This window comes from Periplaneta americana, chromosome 4 (assembly GCF_040183065.1).
Source record: "Periplaneta americana isolate PAMFEO1 chromosome 4, P.americana_PAMFEO1_priV1, whole genome shotgun sequence".
NCBI classification, from domain to species: Eukaryota; Metazoa; Arthropoda; class Insecta; order Blattodea; family Blattidae; genus Periplaneta; species Periplaneta americana.
In genome coordinates this window covers 22859880-22886870 of record NC_091120.1, presented here as the reverse complement: position 1 = coordinate 22886870, position 26991 = coordinate 22859880, and the positions used below count along the sequence as shown (strand labels likewise).

General features: G+C 35.6%; 1 protein-coding gene across 3 annotated transcripts in view; it reads right to left on the bottom strand.

Moving 5' to 3' along the window:
* The window catches only part of LOC138697592 (gamma-aminobutyric acid receptor subunit alpha-6-like), a 115068-nt gene that overhangs the window by 31656 nt on the left and 56421 nt on the right, over positions 1–26991 (bottom strand). For 2 of the 3 annotated variants that reach the window (XM_069822965.1, XM_069822967.1), the window contains exon 2: positions 20760–21097. In XM_069822965.1, coding sequence (XP_069679066.1) covers positions 20760–21097 — 338 coding nt within the window. The remainder of the gene's footprint in view (positions 1–20759; positions 21098–26991) is intronic. The other variant, XM_069822966.1, reaches the window with a different exon arrangement.

The following is a 26991-nucleotide window of genomic DNA, read 5'->3' as shown; positions in this document are numbered from 1 at the left end:
AAAACCCTGGAAAAAACAACCAGGTAACTTTCCCCAACGAGGATCTGAACCCGGGCCCGCTCGTTTCACGGTCAGATGCACCAATCGTTACTCCACAGCGGTGGACTCCAAATCTCCCCATGTTTTTTTCACAATAACTTTTTCCTCGAAAGCAGAATGCTGTGAAGTAGTAACCGAAATATAATATCAGAATAGTAGGATCCTAGTTTATTTTATACAATTATGCTTACTTCATCGAGTAAGAGAAGTTCGTGTGAATTTATCAGTTATGGAGAAAGTCCAATAGAATTATGGAAAATTGTAAGATAAATGTGCAACGATTTACAAGTATTGTAAGTTAATAGTCTTCTTTGCCACCAAAAAACTAAACAGGATTATATTTCAAGTTTCATTAACTGCAGACCGACGGGCAACACCCAATGGAACTCTCCGAAACCTGAAGACGGAAAAAGTAGAGATATTCTCTCGAATCTTAGTTTCCTTCCGATACAGATTCCACGTGGCTTGATCGGGAATTTAACTCGGGAACTTTAGTCCTTTGGTTCTGTTGTTTTTATTGACGGCGAAATTTCACCGATCTTTCTCATCGCAGAACGATAGCTATAAAGTGGGAATCATAAAACAAGATCAAATGTACAAAACTAATCATATTTTTCTAGCCGTGGACCATGAAAGAGGCATTTCTCGCGGAATGAACATAAACCTTGTACACTCAACGTTGCTTCGGAATTGGATTGCGTGATGCACTGTGAGAGGAGGAAGAGTGGATTATAATTCTTACTGGGCTCTACATCACAGCTGATAATTCTCTGAAAACTCCTCATAATACGTCACTGAAAACAAACACACATATCAGCGTGGTGAGTAAGAAGCAACAAATACATCTTCTATCTTTCAAGAATCTTTCTCATTTATATACCCGAAATAAAGTTTGTGTATGATAGCGATTTACAACTCTTCCGATGTAATTTATTTATTATTTTGCTAATAATTGTAACATAAAATATAATATATACAGAAAAAACTTTAGCTCGCCCCTGAAAGAGTAGAACTCGTGCTCAGAGGCGGATTCCTGAATTGAAATTAATAACTATACAATACAATTTGTCTTATGTCTACTGTGCAATTATAGTATATAAATATAAATTTACAATTTTTCAATTTTTATAAAATCCATACATAACTTTTTAAATTTAATACTAGAACTATTAGAATTGACAAGATTAGGATATTTAAATATAAATTCGTTATATAATCTTGGGCCTAAATTACTACTATGATTAAATACTGCAACAGTGTTGCATTTTGGTTCAAACAATCTTAAAGAATTCATACCTTTTGTTTCATAACTATGAGAATACAATTCAAAATTATTTCGATTTTTATGTATGAATTTTATTAATACAATATAATAAATTTGTATTACGTTAAGTACATTAAAGTCTAGAAACAAATTTTGAGATGTAAAATCAATAGGTTTATGAAGACATATTTTAATTATTTTCTTCTATAATAAATAAAGTGGATTAAAATTGGATTTAAAGTAATAGTTTTCTGAGCTTTTTGCATTAAATATGCCAGCTGTCTCCGACCTTATATTGTCATGAGTATAATAATTATACTAATAATAATTATTATAATAATATAATATAATATAATATAATATAATATAATATAATATAATATAATATAATATAATATAATATAATATAATATAATATAATATAATATAATATAATATAATATAATATAATATAATATAATATAATATAATAATTGTAATAATAATTATTATTATTATTACGGATTATAATGGGAGAGGATGATTTTAATATGGTGGAGAGCAAGTGAATTTTCATTTTTATGCTTTAAAATACACATTGATGTGTGAAATAATATATTATATAAAAATGTCCATTTATGACCTTGCAAGTTGCTGCGACGCTGTTTTCAAAGTTCTGGTTTATTTCAGTCTTGAATAATGTTTCATCGAGTCATTTTGCCCTTCTTATAGTTCCTATAGTATCGTTTTCTTAATACGCAAGTTATATCCAATCCTTCAAATTAATTTATTGTTTTGTTTCTTTCAGAATAAGCAACATATATCTAAAGAACAGAGAGCGCAGAATTTTAAAACAATTTATTAATTTATTTCAATATATTTTGAATACGTCACGCCTAGTGACACTACCATGAGAACGTCAAAACCTGGGTAGATTAAGAAAAAATTTGGAATCAGACTGTGACAGACCATATGGTCTAAGACATACGAGATCGATAACAACCCGCATAGAGTTGGACGATGTGGACATAGTTTGCTTGCTGCAACATCTTAGATGTATTTAACTCTTTCTTATGGTAATTTAATATGAACTTTCAGCTTTATATCTGAGAAAAAAATTGCAATATATCTTTAAAACTGGCCATGTTACGCATTAAAATGCCCTGTCATGCAAGCACAATGCCAGCCAGAAATCTGCAATTTTATCGCTAATTTTCTCAAAACTGCATTTTTCAAAACTGTTTAAATAATATCTCCCACAATTTTTAGATAATTACGTGAAATTTTTGCATGACCCTTTCTCTTAAGGTACGGTCACACGTCGCTACTTTTGCAGCGATGCAGTACAAAAAACTGCGCAACTCTTGTACTGCGACGTGTGAAAAACGGTGCAACCCGAAAAGTAGCGGCTGCCGAACCTGCTGCCCGCTACTTTTCCATGCTGCGCGCAGCTTAAAAGTAGCGACGTGTGAACAGGGTTCTCAGGGTTGCAGCCGCAGCATTTTTGATATCGGTTTTGTTGAAACTTTTGCTGCGGTTGCAACCAGTGTTGCCACCCAAATGTGCCAATGATACTTTTATTGTTTGGATATATTTTAATATTAAATGTGATGAAAATAAGTTATTTGTAACAGTTATTAAATACACAACACAGTCTGAGCATAATTGGTGACGATATAATTCATTTTTAAAATTTTCCGTAGCGTAGTTCCAAACAGGAGGGTTGCCAACATTGATTACGTGAATATACTGTTGGTTATCATTTAAGTATATAGGCGTTTTTAAAAGCTTTATAGTAAAAATAATGTCAATTTCTGAATACTAGATACGACAGAAAAGCAAATAATAGATAGGAAGCTTTCGCATGAGTTTCTTAATAATGCGAACATAACCACAAAATGTATATTGAGAAGTCAACACGGAGATTGGAACCTGCAGCATGACTGCGGCTGCAAAAGTAGCGCCTTGCGTGTGAACAGACTCGCAACCTCCAGTTGCAACTTTTGCAGCACTCGGGTTGCGCAGCACGAAAAGTAGCGTGCAGCGCGCTACTTTTGGCTTACGTGTGAACACGACACGCAACTTTTGCAGCTGCAGTACAAAAGTTGCGCTGCAAAAGTAGCGATGTGTGACCGTACCTTTAGTAAGATCAACGAACTGCAGCTCAATATTTAACGCCTCTTTCTTTAAGAGAAATTAAAAAAAATAATACATTTCTTAAAAATTTAAATATATGAAGAAAAACATTTTTTTTTTCCTTTTACATTACAGATATTCTAACTAGTGTGCTAGGGTGTATTAATAAGAATGTTACCTTTAAAAAAAAGTACAACTGGCAAAATAAAACTTTAGAAAATTCACAATTCCAACAATATTTTTTTATGTAGGCAAATATTTTTTCTTTTAGATCGAAGAGTAAATTTTAGCCATCAAACATATAAAATGTCATATAAATAGGGCTTTAGGATAAGGAGAAATAAAATATAAAATACGTATGTTTTATGGGTGGAAGACTTATGTAACTCTTTAAACAAAAACAAAATATAAATATGGAAATAACGTTAGAAGGTTATGTAAAATTTGTTCATACCCTTCCTTAGAAAAAAGTGTTGTATTCACTGCCTGCTGGATCGCATCCTATGGCTGAGTACACTTTATGCTCAATCAAAGTAATTTTGCCGCTAGGTGGCAGATAGTGCACACAGCTATTAACATTATTCCAATAATGATGTGCACTATCTGCCACCTAGCGGCTACTCGCACATGAGCGTTGATTGAGGAGGCAGTGTAAAGGATGATTCACAATAAACCGGGAACGGAAACGACAACGAGAACGAAAACGGAAATAATGTTAAAAATAAATGTATTTAAATGGGAACATTCACAATTAACTATTGTGAATGCTCACATTAAAAAAAAACATATTGTAACATTATTTCCGTTCTCGTTCTCGTTGTAGTTTCCGTTCCCGATTTATTGTGAACCAGCCCTAAGCAACCATCCGATGCGATCCAGCAGGCAGTGGTTGTATTATTGTATCTTCTTGACAGCAACAAACTCATTTGTCTCTCCTGATGAGATGTGGGAATAAATGTTATTATCTGATGTTTTGGCAAATGTCGCAAGAATACATTTCTTAATTACTCAGTCTCTGAACTATAGAATTGATTATATTCAAAATTGATAACCACCTCCATTTAGAACGTCATGAAAACCAGGAATTTAACCCATCTCATGCTTATTGACTTGCGTTCCATTGCAGCTTGTGGTTTCGAGCTAGGGTACGTACAGAAATACTCGACAGGAAAACAATGCGGATATGACAACAAATTGAAGCGCGATCGTAGTTCCCATGATTACGAAGGCATTATTTCTCATAATCCATAAGTACTTGTACATATTAGAAGGGTTCATTATTTAGTTGTAAGAAATTTATTCGTGTGGTAGCGTTTTTCGCTACAAGTCCTGCAAATACGGTTTCGAAGTGAAGTTTTATGTTCCCCACGTATCGACTTGCCCTTTCTTTCTCTTGTGTTTCATTTAGTTGTGGACTTACGCTATACTGCAGATGAATGGCAAATATCAATTGTGATAATTATTATGAATTTTGAAGTGTTACGAGTAAAAATGTTCATATTAATATGGGTTCAATTCCGGATAGTAAAGAAGCTATGCCAATTTATTTGGTATGAACATACTGTACGCACCACTAAGCATCACTACTATTTATGAAGTAAAGAAGTATGGCCACTTTCACGTAGTTATCAAAATTATTATGGATTTTACAGCTAAAAATGTTGAATATTCTTAAATAGTTTTTTCAGGACAGAAAATATTTTTTTTCTATTGAACAAATATTCATAACTAGCAGTACCCGTGCGCTCCGCTGCACCCGTTAGAAATAAATATAAAGTAATTACATAATTAAAATAGGACATTTATCCAGGGAACATTCGTGTTTGATAGAAGGATAAATCGTTTAATATGTTACTTAATTTAAATTGCATCCAAATATTTAAAATGCGATCATTTTGGTCCAGAGACACTCATTTGGTGCAATGACAATTCCTTTAACATGTTTCTTAATTATATTATATTATATTATAATATATTATATTATATTATAATATATTATATTATATTATATTATATTACATTACATTGTATTATATCAGAAGTTACTGTAATAACATTATAGCATTATGTCCATCTAGAGAAACTACACTTTCCAATGGTGAAGTAATTAATTATACAAATCGGTTAATTTAGCTTTCAATATTACATACTTCATACAAACACAGAAACATTCTCTGTAGGCTATCTTTCATAGCTTTCGATTGTTGCTGTCCAAGGCCCCTTATAGACGAAGTCATTCGTTTTTTATTTCATTATACGGCCTTAGATGACAGTTATTTTAATTTTAAACCTCATTTATCTCATTAAATATCAGTCCTATCAAAATTTGTCAAGGAATAAAACTTATCGCAAATTATTTTTAAATAAACTTTTGTTATGTAACATTTTTCATGAAAATCAATAATAAGCGAGATATTTCCATTTATTTAATTCAGGCCCCCTTATAACCCCCTTTTAAATATTGTATTTTGAATGCCATATAGCCTAAAATCTAAGTTACGACGAACATAATTTATATTCCAATTTTTATCGAAATCCGTTCATCCATTATCGCGTGAAATGGTAACAAACATACAGACAGACAGACATACAAACAAAAATTTCAAAAAAGCGATTTTCGGTTTCAGGGTGGTTAATTATATATGTTAGGACTAATTATTTGTGGAAAATCGAAAATTACCAGAAAAATTTCGGCTACAGATTTATTATTAGTATAGATGTGGTAAAAATGGCGGCAAATATGGCCAATTGTATTGAAAATATGATTGAATCGTTAGCAACCTATAGTGCAAATGGTTTCTGAAAAAAGGTTCTTAAAGCACCCATGTTTTTAATTTAAATTTAATTAACATTTTTCAGGTTTAAATATTTTTATAAAATCAAGTATATCAGGTAGAAAGATAATCTAAAAAACAAAATATACCTTCGAATATTGTGTGTATGCTGTAAAAATTGTAAATTGATAGATTCCAAAGTTGAAGGTCAGTAGCAAAATTTCTTAACCCATACACAATTGCCTACGCTCAGACTACCAGTCGGCTGCTGGCACACATCCACATGCCAAAGCAGAGGTGGATGATCATCCAACCAGAATGGACGTGTCGTGTCGTTAGCACGATGATCACCTAAACCAGACTTGCAGAACTGTAGCTCCTTAGAGCGACTGGTTTACCACCCCTCCTTATCCCACCCACCTTTTCTACTAGTGCGGTCATACGTTCTAGTTACGCTCGGCTGCATCATTCTCGCGGCGTCAGGTATACAATACGCTATCAAGAATTACAAATGAACAGATAATAAAATCCTTAGAAACATACCTTTAGAAAGTAAGAAAAAAATAAATGAGGGAAATAAATAAGTTAAAAAAACATGAAAATAAATTTTAAAATGTATGTGTGCATATAATGTAACAAGATCTACCTATGTATATATCGTCCTATTACTAGTCAATGCTGTCATTCAAGATTGTAACGGACTCTAGCTAAATAAATAAATGAAAAAAATATATATATACACACACACAAAATACGTGTACTGCAATTTAAAGAGAACTGGAACATGGCAAAATCTAAACCCGTGAAGAAATACTATTTCCAAAGGAAATGGAAATATGATTATTTTGTTGTTGAAGAAGACGAAAGAATTTCTTGTTTACTGTGTCCCATCCAATTTATTTCTACTCGTCATTTCAATATTAAACCACATTTCAACAAAGCCCATATTAAGAATTATGGAATGCATAAACTTTCAGGTAAGTTCATTATTAACAAATTTATTTATTTATTTATATATTATATATATATATATATATATATATATATATATATATATATATATATATATATATATTTATTTATATACTGTAAAATTAAGGACGTCACTCGTTGTGTTCATATTGAATTGAAATTAATAGTGACTTTCAAGGTTCATTACTTAAATGCTATAAATTTATGTTTGCGTAGGTGATGATAGGAGGAAAGTTTTGAAAATCTAAAGCAGGTTAGGTGCAAAGAAATCTCAAAGAAACTACCGACAGGAAATCTAGCATAATTATAAACCTTGAAACGAGATAACGCATTATCAAAACAATGAATTTGTTACAATCCTTTTTGAGAATTACAGTGCCGCCACAGGCAGAGAATGTAAAAACTCTACGCGGAAGTCGATCATCCCCAATAAAGAGGAGTGAGGCTGACGTCATATTTTCCCTACTTACGGGTTCTGCAGGCCTGACCTAAACTGTTATAGCTGGCTTTCGTAAACGGATTTCGCTACATATTGTAGCTACCCAAGTACATCACGATGCTGGGTGGGCACACTCACCGAAATTTCGTAAAAAATGTCTTCCTCCATGAGGACTCGAACCAGCGCGCATTCCATAACGCGAGTCTTAGGCAGGATGCCTTAGAAGACCAAGACGCCACGGCGCAGGACGTAAATTTTATTAGCCACTTTAAACCTCAGTGATTCAATAATTCATTCTTTTTCATAAGAAATTTATTAATTTAATAAGAAATTGAAACTCAATCTCTCCGAAAAGCATAATTAAGTATAAGTCATTAAGATGTAAATCTAATATTCAGTGAAATAAAATAAAGTGTTTAACTTTATAATTGAGTAAACCAAAGACATTTTCTCCACATAAGTAGTATGTTCTCACTCGTGTATATTTATTATACCATACATGTAAATTGCCGATAACGTAGCGAAGTGTTCATGGGTGTAATTACTGCTGATACTCGGGCGATTTCATGAAAATAAAGACCGACCATCCTGCGGAAGTCCGCGTCGCCGGTGTAAATCGATAGCTTGTCACAGTTCTATGACGAAGTTAATGTGAGAGATCTTATTCAAATGAAGAGCTTAACAGTCCAGTATAAAACTCAGACAATAAATAACCGGCCATCCTACACCTAGCTCTAAATTACAATATTAATCAATCTTCAAAATGGAGTTCTTAATGTAACAATATACAAATAAATTATTTTCTCTTATTTTTAACGCCAGTGAAGTTACAAACTAGAAGCAATTATGTTTAAATAGTCTAATACAGGGCTCCTACAAAATACCTTTCCGGTTTCGAACCCATGTAATTTACGTTCAATGAATCTGAGGTGCACGAAAATAGTACCAATGGAAAGAGGAACATACAAAAGTTAGTTCCTTACCTTAAAGATATTCAACGTATCCCCCTTACCAGAAAGATGAAAAGTGGCTTAGCCAGAAAACACCACGGAACGAATAAATTCATCATCGTTTTCAATTAAAATCTGCATACTTATGCAGAAATTTCTTCGTAGCACTTTATCCTCTGGTTTTAGGGCTTGCAGCAACTGTAGTCGGTACGGATGAAATCGCAACCGCTTGCGAAGAATCTTGCCTTAAAATCAGAGTACCATTTATGGACTGTAGACCCACTGGGAGGATCTGCACCAAATTTTGTTCGGTAATGCCGTTGCACATTAATAACTGATTGGTTCACATGAAAATCAAGCACAAAAAAGCTTTTCTGTCCTCTGTAGCAGCCATTTCGCCTCAACAATGAACAAATTTGTTCGCTATTATGAGGCAATATTACCAACTAGGAAAACAATGTTGCCACAACTAAATTTTTTAAGTTTCTCTTTCCATTGCCACTATTTTCATGCACCTCAGATTCATAGAACGTAAATTATATGTGTTCGAAACCGGAAAGGTCTTTTGTAGAACCCTATACTTCAACAGAAATCATTCCTACGTAAATATTCAGTGCTGAAATCAAATAGAAAAGTATATGCGTGAAGGAAGAAGAAAGTAGACTGGGAAGCTTCTTTCACTCGCTACGCTTCCACTTGCAGCTAGCTAGCAAACTATCCCCGCCATAATGTTCTTACTATGAGTTACGGCGCACGTTTTCATTTGGTTTCACGAGATGAGTGGCCTATAAGAGTTGTTGTTGTTTAGTCAACTGTCTGAAAATAGGTTTGAACCTCTTAAGTAATACTAATAAGGCAGCACTCATGAGACACCTAGGTCAGGAGATAATGGGGTAGAGTGGCCAGTTCCTTTCCCGCTCCAATGCATACATCGCCGATTAGCTACATATTACACTAATCAGACTTCAGATGTATAGAAACAATTATTCTTCCTCTGACACATATCGTCAAGTGAGATGTACACTTGGTCGAAATGAAACTGGCCGGCATCTGAGATACCAAGTTCGAATCGGGTATTTCCGTGAGCACTCTGAACAGCCAGGCTTTGTACAAAAGATTGCGTGTATTCTTCTAATAGTTATAATGGGGAACACAACTATTAATCACTAAAATCTTCCGAGAAAATAATTCATAATCGAGATTTAAAACAGACAGATCGTTCAGAGTGTTTAAACAGTGAATATTATAACACAAACACTATATACTGTATAACAGGTTCTCAAGTGGAGTACGACCATTGCTCGTTATAATGCCATTCTGACTGCAGTAAAACTCTTAGCGTAGTGGTAGAGCGTTAGCTAAATGTTCGAGAGGTTGCAAGTTCAGATCTTCGTAGAGTTACTAAACTTTTTTTTTGTTGCCTTTTAAATGCATCGGTGAAAATGTAATAGGTTTTCGTCATTTTTTTAACCCTTAGAATACTTTATGCTTTAATGTTTTTTCGTGTTAACCCTAGATGGACCAAGCTTTTTTTAGTAACACGCTGGACCAAGGGAGGGCTAATTAATGTCCACCATTATATTTTAGCTTTATGGTTGTATTTACAATTTTTGCGTCAGTATTATTTCTGTATTGAGTGAATTAAGTAAGAAATAATATATATTAAGAAACAAATATGTTTTATATCTTGAAAATTGTCAAATGAAATTAATTATTGAAAATTAAAGCTTGAACAAATTCTTATGCATCATTCACATCTTCATTCAGATTGATCCACCTCATTCACACACTCACAGCGTGTGTTTGTCTTTTGACTGTGTTTCTCACACACATACAAGTTGCATTTTCCACAAAAAATGGTTGTTTTTCCTGATTTATTTAGTTTTTCACTCTTGGTGCAAAACCATTTGCTACATGTATGGCATCTCCGTTTCCCTAATGGCTGCTGCTAATTCTGCGTTGTTTTTGTGATTTTCTTCTTGAGGATGGCTTCCATTGACATGATGATATTGTTCTGCAGTTCAATTATGTTTCCAGCACCATGTTCCACATTTGGTTTGATTAGTTGTAACTCCATTTCCTCTAGATAAAAGCGCCGCCTGTTTGTTTTCTTGTCATTAGATCTCCAACCTGCCTTGTGTTCTTATCATCAAATCTGATGATAGAAGATCACGAAATCTGTTCCGACTCATGCTGGCTATGTATACTGACCTTCCAAGCTCTTGGGACCATAAGTCATGGTAATCTAGGTTGTTGTAGTTATTTGCGCCCATCAAAATGAGAGTATCTATGAATGCGAGGGTTTCAGTTGGACTTGTTTCTTAGACACTCCTTCTCTCTGCTTCCTCGTTTGTGTTGCACAATTTTAGACGCAACTTCATCAGTAAACCCATCATTATCACCATTATCATAATCACAGTCCAGGTCTTCAATTTGATGAACTTTATCTTCAGTTTCACTAAGACACTCATCAAAAATGTCATAACTTTCTTCCTCGTAATGTTCTAAAACTGCTTCCGATTCACTTTACATATTATATAATTATCTGCTCATATTTCTGAATCAGACCACGGTCAGAGACAGAATAACACTGATTATAAAATGAGTTTTCAATCCATACAGCAATTCCAACAATGTACGAGGCGCGTCCATAAAATAACTTTCCCACTCGTCCCACAGCTAGCAAACATTATGTTGCGCGAAGCGACTGTGTGTACGTGATAGAGTACTGTCGTGGCAAGGCGCATGCTCTAGCGGAACTTCCCGAGTGCTCTCAGTAGCTTCGTTTCATTGGTTGAAGATGGACGCTCCTATTCCAGCTCCCACCGCGTGTGATAAAGATTTGAATGCACAGGACATAGCGCCGATTGAAATTTATCGTCAGCTGTGCCAGGTCTATGGGCACAAGATCATGAGCAAGAAGATGGTGCGTTGCTCCACAAGATCGTCTGTGATAATGGTTGGCCTCCCATTGCGCTCCTCGTCCTGCACATTTTGGCGTCCTGCTGAAAATTGTCTACAGCAGCGACGCACCATCTGCTTGCTCATGATCTTGTGCCCATAGACCTGGCACAGCTGACGATAAATTTCAATCGGCGCTATGTCCTGTACATTCAGAAACTTTATCACTGACCGCACTTCACACGCAGTGGGAGCTGGAATAGGAGCGTCCATCTTCAACCAATGAAACGAAGCTACTGAGAGCACTCGGGAAGTTCTGCTAGAGCATGCGCCATGCCAGGATATTACTCTATCATGTACACGCAGTCGCTTCGCGCAACGACGAGTGGGAATGTTACTTTATGGATGCGCCTCGTAAAATAATGTTGGTTTCCAAATAAGTCCATTGTTACAACATATGTTTGGAGTTACAAATAATAAGTTCATTGTCGTAACATAGTCCTGCGCCGTGGCGTCGTGGTCTAAGGCATCCTGCCTAGGACTCGCGTTACAGAATGCGCGCTAATTCGAGTTCTCATGGGGGAAGAAATTTTCTCATCAAATTTCGGCCAGTGTATGGACCGGTGCCCACCCAGCATCGTGATGCACTTGGGGAGCTACGATAAGTGGCGAAAATCCGGTTCCTCAAACCAGCTATGACGGCTGAGGGGATAATCGTGCTAACCACAAGATACCTCCGTTCTGGTTGGATGATCGTCCACCTCTGCCTCGGCATGTGGACGTGAAGCCAGCAGCCAGCTGGTCGGTCTTTGCTCTTCATGGGCTGTAGTGGCATGGATTTACTTTTTTTTTGTTATAACATATATTTATCACTTCGAATAAAAAAAAAATGTTACAAGTTGGACCAAGGGAGGGTTATTTTGTGACCACTTCGAAATTTGGTCCATATAATTAAGTTTTAAACCAAAAAAAGTTGATTTTCTTTATTGAATCATTAACTTTATACTATTTCTGACACAAAATGAGAACACCATGGTCTGAACATGTTCTATACTATAATAGCAATAGTTCTAAAAAAGTGTGGACATAAATTGACCCTCCCTTGGTCCATCTAGGGTTAATAGGAACTTTTGACGCTAGATGGAAGTAACACTAAAGACGAGAATTAGGGGCTTTCATACTAAAATGCTGTGTTAATTATTTTATTAATCCCTGCTGCTTTGCACTCTATTGCCTAAGGAACATTCAGTATATATGTTGACGGTTAAATAATTGGCAATAATTAATTTGTAAAGGGAATATGATTATTATACTAATCTAAATCCGTGATCATCAGGGCCTAAACGTAGTAATTCTGCAGTGCTTGGGAAAAGTGACGTAAGTCAGTTTCCACAAACTTTTTTGATAATTTATTGACAACTTACACTGTTTTATGTCGGTTTGACTTTTTTCTGTATGAATTATTGTAATGGGAGACATACTTATATATTCTTTTTTTCCAAGCGAGCAAGATGTTCCGTAAGTTGTCATAAATTATCAAAAAAGGTTTGTGGAAACTGACTTGTGTCACTTTTCCCGAGCACTGCATAATTGTAAATAAGAAAAAAAAAAACTATAATTCTAATGACAAAATATATCCTGACTTCCTGGAACCACAAATTTTCACCAATTTTGTAATTATCTGTAAGTAACATGAATTAACACAAGCAAAATTATTTGATTATATTACACTAAAAGGAGGTGTAAAAATAAAAAAGGGACAAAACAAAAAATTCTCTACGGAGTTTCGAAGCATGCTGTGGAGGTAGCCCAAATGAGCGCCTTGTGTTATGGAGTTAACTAACGCGGCGCACGAAGGTTTACGGTAGTGAACTGCGCGCTCACCCGAAGGAACTTAGAAAATTTTCACTGCTCAAGAGATCAGCCACTTTCATTTTGACCAAGTATACTGTCTGATAATAGGTACACATATCAGGCAGAACCTCTACCAGAGGTATTATAGGAGTATCACATTTATATTTTTTAAACTGTCAGCAAATTCACTTCTTATGATACTGTAAAACTCTTTACCCTTAAATATATCCGAATCAGAGTGCTGGATTGGAGTTAAATCGCTCGCTTGAACTCGGTCGAGTGTCGCACCTTCGAGTGAGATTCGATCGGTCGTGATACGCTCGTAATAAATAGAAGCGCAGTACAAGGTCATCTCACCGGCATGTCTTATCTTGTATGGAAGGCGAAAGATAAGATACAATATGTTTTGCTCACACGGTAAAAATAAGGATTTATTTTCTGCGCTTATGACAAACGTTTAATGGAACAGTCAATGGAACGTACCAAAACAGGAACATGAAGTTATATATGAAATAGTATGAAAAACTTCGATATACAGTTATTATTGCTAATTAATAATTATTCAATATTTGATTTACCACATATATAACATGATAGGTCCATACATACTGTTCCGTCTATATACTGCGACAATGTAGAAACGTTTTACAAAATATTGTTGATATAGCAGTAGATTAATAACAATATTAGTACAGAGATAACGTCACAGAAAATATAATAAAACGAATAATCATGCTGCACAACTGTTACAGACGCAAAGATTGATACACTAATTATTAGAGATTATTATTACTATTATTAGTATTGTTATTATTATTATTATTATTATTATTATTACTACTACTACTAGAAAACTTGATACAGTTCTTGCATTATCGTGATTGTGTTCTCTGTTTATAATAATTACATTTACATCCAATTTACCTACAACATTTATATTACATTTTAAAGCAAGTTCTGTAGTTGTACTATGGAGAGGTTAGTTAAACACTGCAAAGTTTTGAAATGATAAACGTCTATGATGTTACTACACAGTTCATCACTGTAACAAGAACGAATGCCTAATCGCTCGGCTTATACCGTTCGAGGATTTATCGCTCGTGACAATTTTACCCATCATGCATGCGCGCTACCTATCGGATTATGCTATGAACTACTTGGCGCTCGAGCGAAAACGTCCGATGCAGACCTCTGAATTCCGAATGGTTTTTAATAACCAAGTATTTCACACAGAAATTATTTTTACGTGAAGGAAAATATTATACTATCGAAGTTGGTGAATGCGACTGTTAAAGAGGGATTCACGTAAGTCGCCTGTGATGAGGATCAGCGAGCTACATGTATTCGACAGGGAAACTGTTGTTTTTATGGCGGAAATTCCGACTGCTCTCCGGAATTAGGCCAGCCAGTTACTGAGTTTGTACGGTTCATACACCACCAATCAATACAGACAGTAGGAAAGGAACATCTGTCCCCCTTCTTTCACCAGGCTTCATTTTAAAATTACTGGACAAAATTTGTATATATTTGAACGGGAGATGATTGAAGCGAATTCAATTACTGCTGAATTCAATTTATAACGCTCTGGAGAATGGCCGCTCTGCAATCTTGCTTTGCTCCCACAAAGACTGGCCATGGATGATACCCTACATGAAGCTAAATGAGAAACTTAAGTCTGTAACGAATCGGATTACAGAAGAGCTGTTTACAGTAAAACATTAAATTTAAGACCACATATTCTAGTAATGAAATCAGCAAAGAAGTATCCACTTTACTGAATATACTTATCGGTAACTTAATTAAAAAGTAAGATGCGAATTCTTGGATATTTTAACCGTGTTATAGATATAGTAAAATCCCGATCGCTTTATTTATTACTTACTTACAATGGCTTGTAAGGAACCCGGAGGTTCATTGCCGCCATCATATAAGCCCACCATCGGTCCCTATCCTGTGCAAGATTAATCCAGTCTCTATCATCATATCCCACCTCCCTCAAATCCATTTTAATATTATCTTCCCATCTACGTCTCGGCCTCCCTAAAGGTCTTTTTCCCTATGGTCTCCCAACTAACACTCTATATATATATATATATATATATATATATATATATATATATATATATATATTTCTGGATTCGCCCATACGTGCTACATGCCCTGCCCATCTAAAACGTCTGGATTTAATGTTCCTAATTATGTCAGGTCAAGAATACAATGCGTGCAGTTCTACGTTGTGTAACTTTCTCCATTCTCCTGTAACTTCGTAACTTTTAGCTCCAAATATTTACCTAAGAACCTTATTCTAAAACACCCTTAATCTCTGTTCCTCTCTCAAAGTGACAGTCCAAGTTTCACAACTATACAGAACAACTGGTAATATAACTGTTTTATAAATTCTAACTTTCAGATTTTTTTACAGCAGACTAGATGACAAAAGCTTCTCAACTGAATAATAATAGGCATTTCCCATATTTATTTTGCGTTTAATTTCCTCCCGAGTGTCATTTGTATCTGTTACTGTTGCTCCAAGACATTCGAATTTTTCCACCTCTTCGAAGGATAAATCTCCAATTTTTATGTTTCCATTTCGTACAATATTCTGGTCACGAGACATAATCATACACTTTGTCTTTTCGGGATTTAGTTCCAAACCTATCGCTTTACTTGCTTCAAGTAAAATTTCCGCGTTTTCCCTAATCGTTTGTGGATTTTCTCCTAACATATTCACGTCATCCGCATAGAAAAGAAGCTGATGTAACCCGTTCAATTCCATCTCTTTTGGTGGTGTTGCTGTTGTTTTCTAATGCCAGGTGTTTGAAAATAAAGTCATTTGACCCCTTGCACTCCAATATTTTTCAAAGATATTATCATGGCCAGCCACTGAAGCACAGATTTATTCCATCTTTTTTTTTAATTACTGTAGTGTACATATATACAGTACTGAACAATAACAAGTTTTTAAAAGTCAATTACATCCTGTACTGTATTATGAATAAAACTTGTTTATTATGTACATGTGAGTAGCGTCTTTCTACATCAGGCCTGTTGGGTCAGACCTTTGTCCCTTTAAGATTACAGGATCAAAAACCACATAGCACACTCACCCTCTGTATTGTCCGGATTTTTGATTATCCGAATTGCCCTCGTCCAATATAGTCCGAATAATCGGGAATCTATTGTAATAATAATAATAATAATAATAATAATAATAATAATAATAATAATAATGATAATGATAATGATAATGATATTGATAATAATGATAATAATAATAACAACAAATTATTGCCAAAACAAAGATACATATATTTTAAAAAACACTTTAGTACCCCTACAAAGACTAGCTACATACTCGTGTTCGGGGAGGGGTAGTCTTTTTCTGATTTAATATGTCACCTTAATTTGAAAATTCCTGAACACTATGCACAGTTATAAATAATGGAATTAGTTAATGAAGTGCTTAGCATGGCACTAGGCCACCGCTTGGACACACACAAACTCTTCGGGAGGAAAATACATCAATCTCCATTTCTGAAGAAGAATCGAGGGTTTGTTTCAAAATCCATTGATCCAGAGCCAAATTGGATGTGTAGTAACTCGTAAACAGAACGACCGTGGGTTTACTGTTGCGGTTACAAATCTATTTAAGTATCTTGTAATATGAATATCAAACGAAGTTATTTAAATCCAAGTTGCGGCAGTCATGGACGATCTTCATCCCTAAATATGCTATGCCGGGTGCCTACAATGAAATACCCGAATTTATACTGTTCTCGGGAAGAGAACGAAAGTATAATATATGTGTTTTTGTTACATGTTACTACAATACGTCATATTTTAACAAAGTTAAACAAAGTTCTTTTATACTCTTTTGGTGCAGGAAACTAGGTTGAAGTCGCCCTCGGTAGCGTAGTTGGTATAGCGCTTGCCTTCTATGCTCGAGATTGCGGGTTCGATCCCGGTCGAGGTCGACGGCATTTAAATGTGTTTAAATGCAACAGATTCATGTCAGTAGATTTACTGGCATGTAAAAGAACTCCTGTGGGACAAAATTCCGGCACACTGACGACGCTGATATAACCTCTGTAGTTGCGAGCGTCGTTAAATAAGCCATAATTTAAATTTAACTAGGTTGAATGCATTGAAAAGAGAGGTTGATTGGCCTTTACGAAATGGATTGTGACAGGTAAAAATTGATTCCTTAAATTACAGCGAAATACATGCTTTCAACATTTCTCGATACCAAAAAAATCTGCTTTTCTGCCTATCCATATTTGTAGAGTACCTATTTATAGCACACTACTACTAGTTTAGTTTTCTTCAAATGCGTCACTTACAAGTCAATTATGCACATTAAATACAGAGTGATTTATATAGAACTAACACATTTCTTTCATTAATTGTTTCAAAACGAATTGTGCTAGCGACAAATTATTATACCTAAAATGTAGAGGAATTTTGGGAGATTATTTACCTCTATAGCAAATGTTCAAAATGTCCTCCATCCTGCATAAGGCATAACTCAACACGTCGTTCCATGTTACTGGCCACTCGTTGGAGGACTCTGTTGTCAATAGCTTGAATCTCCTGTGTGATGTTGTGCTTCAGATCGTCCAATGTCTGGGGACGTGTGGCGTAAACCCTGTCTTTTAAGTAACCCCATAGAAAGAAGTCCGGCGTTGTCAAATCCGGAGATCTCTGTGACTACAGGTTCCTAGAAGTTATTCGGTCGTCAAAGAAACTTGCAATTACTGTAGTTTCATGGATTCATTTGATATATGACATGTAGCGCCATCTTGCTGAAAATATCCTTGACTCAGCTCTACATCGTCCAGTTGCTCAACAAACTCCATGAAAATCAGTCGGTACTCTGCAGTGTTCACAGTCTGGTTAAAAAAATTGGCCCCACTATTCTCTGTGCGGATATTGCGCACCAAACTCCGATTTTAACCGGGTGCATAGGTGCTTCATGGATGACATGTGGATTTTCGATGGCCCAATGGCGTGAGTTCTGTGAGTTCACATAACCGGATAAATGGAACCATGCTTCATCTGTGAACCATGTGATGGACAATATGGCAGGATTTTGCACAATGAACGTCTGGAACCAACGACAATAATTCAATCTTTTATCCTTATCTGGTTCCTGTAGCTCCTGAACACCAAATTCTCTCTGGTATGCCCTTTGAGTAGCTGTAATTGAATTCGTAATCCAGTATTGCTTCACAAGGAAGAGTCGTTGATTTAATGTGTACTGCATTTTCAAGTTGACACAAAATGTCGAAAACAGCTGCCAACAATAGGAATAAAACATAAACATCTGCGCATCTAGTGCTGCCAACAATAGGAATAAAACAAACATCTGCGCATCTAGTGACAAGGAATCGAAACTCCAGAACATTCTGCTTAATTTGGTGCTAAAATTGGGTCAGTGCTGCCAACAGTAGGAATAAAACATAAACATCTTCGCATCCAGTGACAAGGAATCGAAACTCCAGAACATTCTGCTTAATTTGGTGCTAAAATTGGGTCATTGAATGAATTTCCAACGGAATAATTAAAGAAAGAAATGTGTCAGTTCTATATAAATCACTCTGTACAAGTATAATGCTACTTTTTATTAAGAATCAACATGCCTATTTAAAGAAGAAAATAAATCCGTCATTTATTCAAAATCGACATTAGCAATTTTTTCCTTGAATACTTTTATTTACAATATAATGAAATGACATAACAGCATGAACTATTATGTCTTCAGAAATAAATACCTGTTTTAGAAAAAAATATTACTTATAGAATTATGTCTCCAATCGATCCCTTTTTTCATCCGTTGAGACGTTGATCAGACAACCATCGCCAATTTCCTGCATGTCACTTCAGTGAGAAACAAACGTCGGACCATTAGTCTCACAGAGAGTCTACTTCCATGCCTGAGAACCTTATTAAAGTCTCAGCGGTCCGAAATTGAACGTGCGAGTACAAAGATGGTGTATGGTGAGGGTTTTCGCGGGTAACCCCGTTTCTTTTATCAGAATTCCACAACTCATCACCATCACCAACATCATGTAACATACAGATTGATTTATATAGAACTGACACATTTCTTTCTTTAATTATTCCGTTGGAAATTCATTCAATGACCCAATTTTAGCACCAAATTAAGCAGAATGTTCTGGAGTTTCGATTCCTTGTCACTAGATGCACAGATGTTTATGTTTTATTCCTATTGTTGGCAGCTGTTTTCGACATTTTGTGTCAACGTGAAAATGCAGTACACATTAAATCAACGATTCTTCCTTGTGAAGCAATACTGGATTACGAATTCAATTACAGCTACTCAAAGGGCATACCGGAGAGAATTTGGTGTTCGCAATCCTCCCAAAAGAAACACAATACTGGGACTGGTAAACAAATTGGAAACAACTGGAGTGAGTGAAAAGGGCAAGCATCGTTCATCTAGGCTTCCCACGGTTGTTGTTGACGTAAGAGCACGACTGGAAGAGTCACCCAAAAAATCATTAAGACGTTTGTCGCAGGAGACAGAGTACACCTACTCAATGTGTCAGAGAGCCTAAAGCCATATAGGGTTACGGTTGTTCATCAGCTACAGGAACCAGATAAGGATAAAAGATTGAATTATTGTCGTTGGTTTCAGACGTTCATTGTGCAAAATCCTGCCATATTGTCCATCACATGGTTCACAGATGAAGCATGGTTCCATTTATTAAATTATTATTATTTATTATTTATTAAAATTATCTTTGTGTTTATCTTTGTGTTTAGATATCTCCCTGAGCACGAGTTTTTTACTCCTTCAGGGAAGAACTAAGATCGTATTTCTGTCAATGTTATTTTATTAACAATAAACAATTTATCCGGTTATGTGACGACCGAATAATTTTCAGGAACCTGTGGCCACCGAGATCTCCAGATTTGACAACGCCGGACTTCTTTCTATGGGGTTACTTAAAATACAGGGTTTACGCCACACGTCCCCAGACATTGGACGACCTGAAGCACAACATCACACAGGAGATTCAAGCTATTGACAACAGAGTCCTCCAACGAGTGGCCAGTAACATGGAACGACGTGTTGAGTTGTGCCTTATGCAGGATGGAGGACATTTTGAACATTTGCTATAGAGGTAAATAATCTCCCAAAATTCCTCTACATTTTAGGTATAATAAGTTGTCGCTAGCACAATTCGTTTTGAAACAATTAATGAAAGAAATGTGTCAGTTCTATATAAATCACTCTGTATTTTAATTCCTACAATGCACTAGAGGCAATAAAACGAAGGGAATGCTTCTGAATTACGAGTACTTTTTGAAATTTAACAATACTGTACTAATGGACATATTACTTTCTCCCCTTTACTTCACTCCTCAAATTTACTTCAACAGGATATTGATATTTACGGCCACATTGCACGGCATGTTGTCGTTACCTTTACCATGTGTTGGCAGCTGGCTGCTCTCATAGTTCTTGAGGAGGTTCTCGAGTACCATCGTGATGTTGCGACTGACGATATCATTTCCTGCCGGAAGCGGGAAGAATCGCTTGTTGACTTGATGGGAGTGGGTCAATGGCTGAGTCCAGTCCTTGTACTGCTCCTCTTGTTTGTGGTTCTTCGGGGGCCACTGCAGTTGCACGGGGAGGGACATGGTTGACGTCGTTCCGTTAGCGAAGTACTTCAGTACCGACTTCCTCAACATGAGGACGTCTTCGCCTACCTCTCTCGAAGGTGCAATGATCACGGAATGGCATTGTGTGAACACCATGAGCCTGGAAGATAAAACATATGCGATCTTATATTTTTCGTTAAACTGCAGTTATCCAAAATAACATTATTAAAAAAACGTCACATTTCAGGGTAACAACTGGATAATACCCACGGCAGAGCAATGTCGATGGTTGACGTTACTCGCTGGCCACTAGTCACCGGGCCGTACCAAGCCGTGTTAAACAGAAGGCAATCGAAATGGTGGTAGTAAAATTCGCTATGTTCTTAAATAAATCACTCTATTAGTCAAGTGTAAGATTTATGCAGTACAACGACGATGTTTTGAATGCACTAAAAGAAAATGCTTATGTAGTAAGATCTTAAAGTAGGTTATGACAACGAAATAGAGAAGAAAAAGGTGTGGTTCACGGAATATCATTTAAATAACGGAAAGTAAATTTCCGGTTAATGTTCACCAAAGCATTAAGTTCATAATTATGGCCGCGTTGCAGTTTTATTTGTGGCCTAGACAAAATACCTAGCCTTTTACGAAAAAAAAACTTTTAGGGGTCATGAAATTATTCACCGCTTTAATTATATTACCGTCTATCAATATTACGAAACAAACACTGTCATAAAGGCCATGACCGACTAGAAACATCGATACCGAAGAGATAAATCCATTTGGCCGTGATGAAACAAAAGAAAATGCGAGAAAGATTTTAGTTCGAGATAAAATGGACACACAATTTTGATGACCATACTGTTAGTAACTGGAGATCGCTTGTAAGATCTGTCTTAATCTTCTATGTAGAAATGTCGTCCAAGCAAATTGGTGGTCCAGGGAAAAATCATTGCAATAGATGAGAGTAATAGTGGTGCTATCTCTCAGTAATGTTCAGAACGAAGGAGGTAGAGAGAAAAAGAAATAAATTTCTCCTTCTAACGACACCACAGACCAAATTCATGTTCTTATGTTTGCAGCATTGTGTATGTAGTTAAATTTGATGGTAAACGTAACGGCACGGTTCAAAGCTGCCGTGGTAATTCTCCAGTATAGCGCTTCATCCTATATAATTATATTGTAAAAAATCTATTTTTTATTTTGTACCATTTTATAATTTGATACTTCATATCCCTCAAAAGAGCATCATGGTTTATAGCATAACGTCTTGCTTACAGACATCTATAGTTGTTCACAGAAGAGTTCGAGAGATAAAAATCGTTTGTGGATTGATATTAAAGAAAATGACTTGAAGACTGCGGAAAATAACACGAGAGTTTGTATAAATGAATTGAATTCGAGATAGTTGCATTACTTACTTACAAATGGCTTTCAAGGAACCCGAAGGTTCATTGCCGCCCTCACATAAGCCCGCCATCGCTCCCTATCCTGTGCAAGATTAATCCAGTTTCTATCATCATATCCCACCTCCCTCAAATCCATTTTAATATTATCCTCCCATCTACGTCTCGGCCTCCCCAAAGGTCTTTTTCCCTCCGGTCTCCCAACTAACACTCTATATGCATTTCTGGATTCGCCCATACGTGTTACATGCCCTGCCCATCTCAAACGTCTGGATTTAATGTTCCTAATTATGTCAGGTGAAGAATACAATGCGTGCAGTTCTGTGTTGTGTAACTTTCTCCATTCTCCTGTAACTTCATACCGCTTAGCCCCAAATATTTTCCTAAGCTCCTTATTCTCAAACAACCTTAACCTATGTTCCTCTCTCAAAGTGAGAGTCCAAGTTTGACAACCATACAGAACAACCGGTAATATAACTGTTTTATAAATTCTAACTTTCAGATTTTTTGACAGCTGACTAGATGATAAAAACTTCTCAACCGAATAATAACACGCATTTCCCATATTTATTCTGCGTTTAATTTCCTCCCGAGTGTCATTTATATTTGTTACTGTTGCTCCAAGATATTTGAATTTTTCCACCCCTTCGAAGGATAAATCTCCAATTTTTATATTTCCATTTCGTACAATATTCTGGTCACGAGACATAATCATATACTTTTGTCTTTTCGGGATTTACTTCCAAACCGATCGCTTTACTTGCTTCAAGTAAAATTTCCGTGTTTTCCCTAATCGTTTGTGGATTTTCTCCTAACATATTCACGTCATCCGCATAGACAAGAAGCTGATGTAACCCGTTCAATTCCAAACCCTGCCTGTTATCCTGAACTTTCCTAATGACATATTCTAAAGCGAAGTTAAAAAGTAAAGGTGATAGTGCATCTCCCTGCTTTAGCCCGCAGTGAATTGGAAGAGCATCAGATAGAAACTGACCTATACGGACTCTGCTGTATGTTTCACTGAGACACATTTTAATTAATCGAAATAGTTTCTTGGGACTTGGCCTACCAAATTCAATAAGAATGTCATATATTACTTCCCTCTTAACCGAGTCATATGCCTTTTTGAAAAATATGAATAACTGATGTACTGTACCCTTATACTCTCATTTTTTCTCCATTACCTGTCGAATACAAAAAATCTGATCAATAATCGATCTATTACGCCTAAAACCGCACTGATGATCCCCAATAATTTCATCTACGTAAGGAGTTAATTTTCTCAAAAGAATATTAGACAAAATTTTGTACGACGTCAACAAAAGTGATATTCCTCGAAAGTTACCACAGTTGGTTTTGTTGCATTATTAACATAAATTATCTATAGTAATGTCACAAGAGGTCTGAGATTTACCGATAAATTCACCAGCGAAGCGAATGGATTTAGGCTATTTGGGAAATCTCAGACCTCGAGTGACATTTGTTGGGACTATTTCGTGAATAAAATAAAAATGTAAATAATGTATCCATAAAATTCGCTCACAAAATGTTAATAATTGTATATTTATGAATACTCAACCTATTCAGACATTGTGAAGTCGAAATAGAAGAATAAATATTACTTTAATAAAGAAATTGAATGTTATTCAGTAATGCCAATTGAAAAAAGCGAAATACAGGTTTAAAAATGTTAATTACATGTACTGCGCTTTTCTCTTGTTGTTACAACAGATATATGTCATCATTATCTTCTGAAATCATAATTTAATTTAAACATTTTATAGTATAATTACAAATAACCTGATTAATACATTAATTAAATGAACAATTGTTATGAAGGAGTGTTATTTTTTTTAGATACAATGGACATGAAATCAAAAGATGAATATGTAGATATGGAAGTAGGATTTCGCACTTTATTTAGTATAATGGATTCATGCTCATCGATTTATGTAGAAACAGTTGGCGACACTGACTAAACAAAAGAACGATCATGCGGTAAATTGATAGTGATAAATCGAGCTGCATAAATTATCGCGATGTATGATTGTGATCGGTTGGAATTCAAAATTTCTTTACACCTTCATTGGCCGGAAATGGAATGACGTCATATAAAAGAAATAGTCTATAGTAATGTCACAAGAGGTCTGAGATTTGCCGATAATATTGTAATCGCTGTTAGATTCGTTGCTATAGCTTCAATTTGCTTCAATAGTCAATGCATAGAGAAGAATATTATCAACAGTAATCTCACTAAACGTTTTGATTTATCTAAAGTAATGTCACAAGAGACCTCGCGTGACATTTATTAGGACTATTTCGTGAATAAAAAAAAAATGTAAATAATATACCCATAAAATTCGCCCACAAAATGTTAATAATTGTATATTTATGAATACTTAACCTATTCAGACATTGTGAAGACGAAATAGATGAATAACGATTACTGCAAACATTGAATATTATTCAATAATGCCAATTGAGAGAAGCGAAATATAGGTTTAAAAATGTTAATTACGTGTACTGCGCTATTCTCTTTTTATTATAACAGAAATACGTCTTCATTATCTTCTGAAATCATAATTTAATTTAAACATTTTATAATATAATTACAAATAACCTAATTAATACATTAATTAAATGAACAACTGTTATGAAGGAGTATCATTTTCTTTAGATACAATTAACATGGAATTAGAAAATGAAGATGTAGATGTGGAAGTAGGATTTCGCACTTTATTTAGTACAATGGATTCATGCTCATCGATTTACGTGGAAACAGTTGGCGACACTGACTAAACAAAAGAACGACCATGCGATAAATTGATAGTGATAAATTGAGGTGCAGAAATTATAGCGATGTATGACTGTGATTGGTTGGAATTCAAAATTTCATTACGTTTCGTTGGCCGAAAATGGAATGACGTCATATAAACGAAATAATCTAAGAAATTATGACTTTGGAAGTACCGCAAAAGTGCGGAACGACCCTTCCGCATATGGTAACGTCGTTACATATGAATCAGCCTCCATGAGTGCGGTTAGGATTCTAGCCCTGGCTTGTTCACCCTGTACGTATCAATACCTTCTCATATACCGTACTCAACTGGATTGAAAGTCGATATCAAAGAAGGAGACAAAACATGATACAAATATATATTATTTTAATGTACCGAAGTACATATGATATTTCCATGCAGATATTCTGCGTCATCATACGATGAAAGAGTAATGGAACGGAAAAAAATTCTCTCCGGCATCGGGATTTGAACCCAGGTTTTCAGCTCTACGTGCTGATGCTTTATCCACTAAGCCACACCGGATACCCATCCCGGTGTCGGACAGAATCGTCTCAGTTTAAGTTCCAACTCTTGGGTTCCCTCTAGTGGCCGCCCTCTGCACTACGTCATAGATGTCTTTGAACGTAGGACTGAAGTCCACACACATGTGCTGAGGTGCACTCGTTATGAGTGACTAGTTGGCCGCGATCCGACGGAATAAGCGCCATCTTAAATCACGAAGTGATTTACGCATATCATATATATTATTTTAATGTACCGAAGTACATATGATATTTCCATGCAGATATTCTGCTTCATCATACTCTTTCATCGTATGATAAAAAATATCTCATCAATCTTTTAGAAAGGAAGGTAGAAATTACTAATAAATGTTTCTTAATTGGATCAATACTATTTAACGTGTGGATTAATTCCTATCAACAGACGGGTGTAAACAACGTGGGTTTAGCCTCTCGCATAAGCTGATTGCAATATAATGAAGTCGAGTATTAATGCGATCAATATAACAAGTTGGAGGGGATTAGCACTGAGCTAGCAAAAACAATTTTTATTGAACACGTCTTGAGCGTCGTAAGAAAATATATCTCACAGTACACAGGAGCAACAAGACCAGCTGTAACAGTAACTTCAAGAAATAAGTAGATAAATGAATATATACAAATAAATAAACTGGTAAGCATATAGATGTAGATAGATAAGATAGCAAAAGAAACATAGAGTCCACACCTGTGGAGTAACGGTTAGCGCGTCTGGCCGCGAAACCAAGTGGCCCAGGTTCGAATCCCGATCGGGACAAGTTACCTGGTTGAGGTTTTGTACGGTTTTTACCCAATATGAGCAAATGCTGGGTAACTATCGGTGCTGGACCCAGGACTCATTCCACCGGCATTATCACTTTCATTCCATTCAGACGCTAAATAACCTGAAATGTTGATACAGCGTCGTAATAGTAATATGCGTTACAAGAGCGGTATGTTGACGTTTTTCATGTTCGAGGAAAAGATTGAAAAAGCGAAACGTAGTTGAGCTTTTTTAATTTCCGAGAACATGAAAACAAACATACCGCTCGTGTATCGTACATTATTTTGTGCAAAGATCGTTTATTACATACCTGAAAGACGAATTTCTAATTAGTTGCAGTGAGATCTCCATCTTGGTTTCTGTTTAATGACGGCAACTTTAGAAAACAAAAATATCTATACTCCAGCAGGCCGTGATATACGTCTGTCTTTTTTTCCCCCCAGTCTATAAATGCGAACTTGAAACAAACGGTAAAGTTATGTAATGATTTATTTTTCATTTTAATATTTTAACAATATTATTTATATAACATATTGCAGTAATAA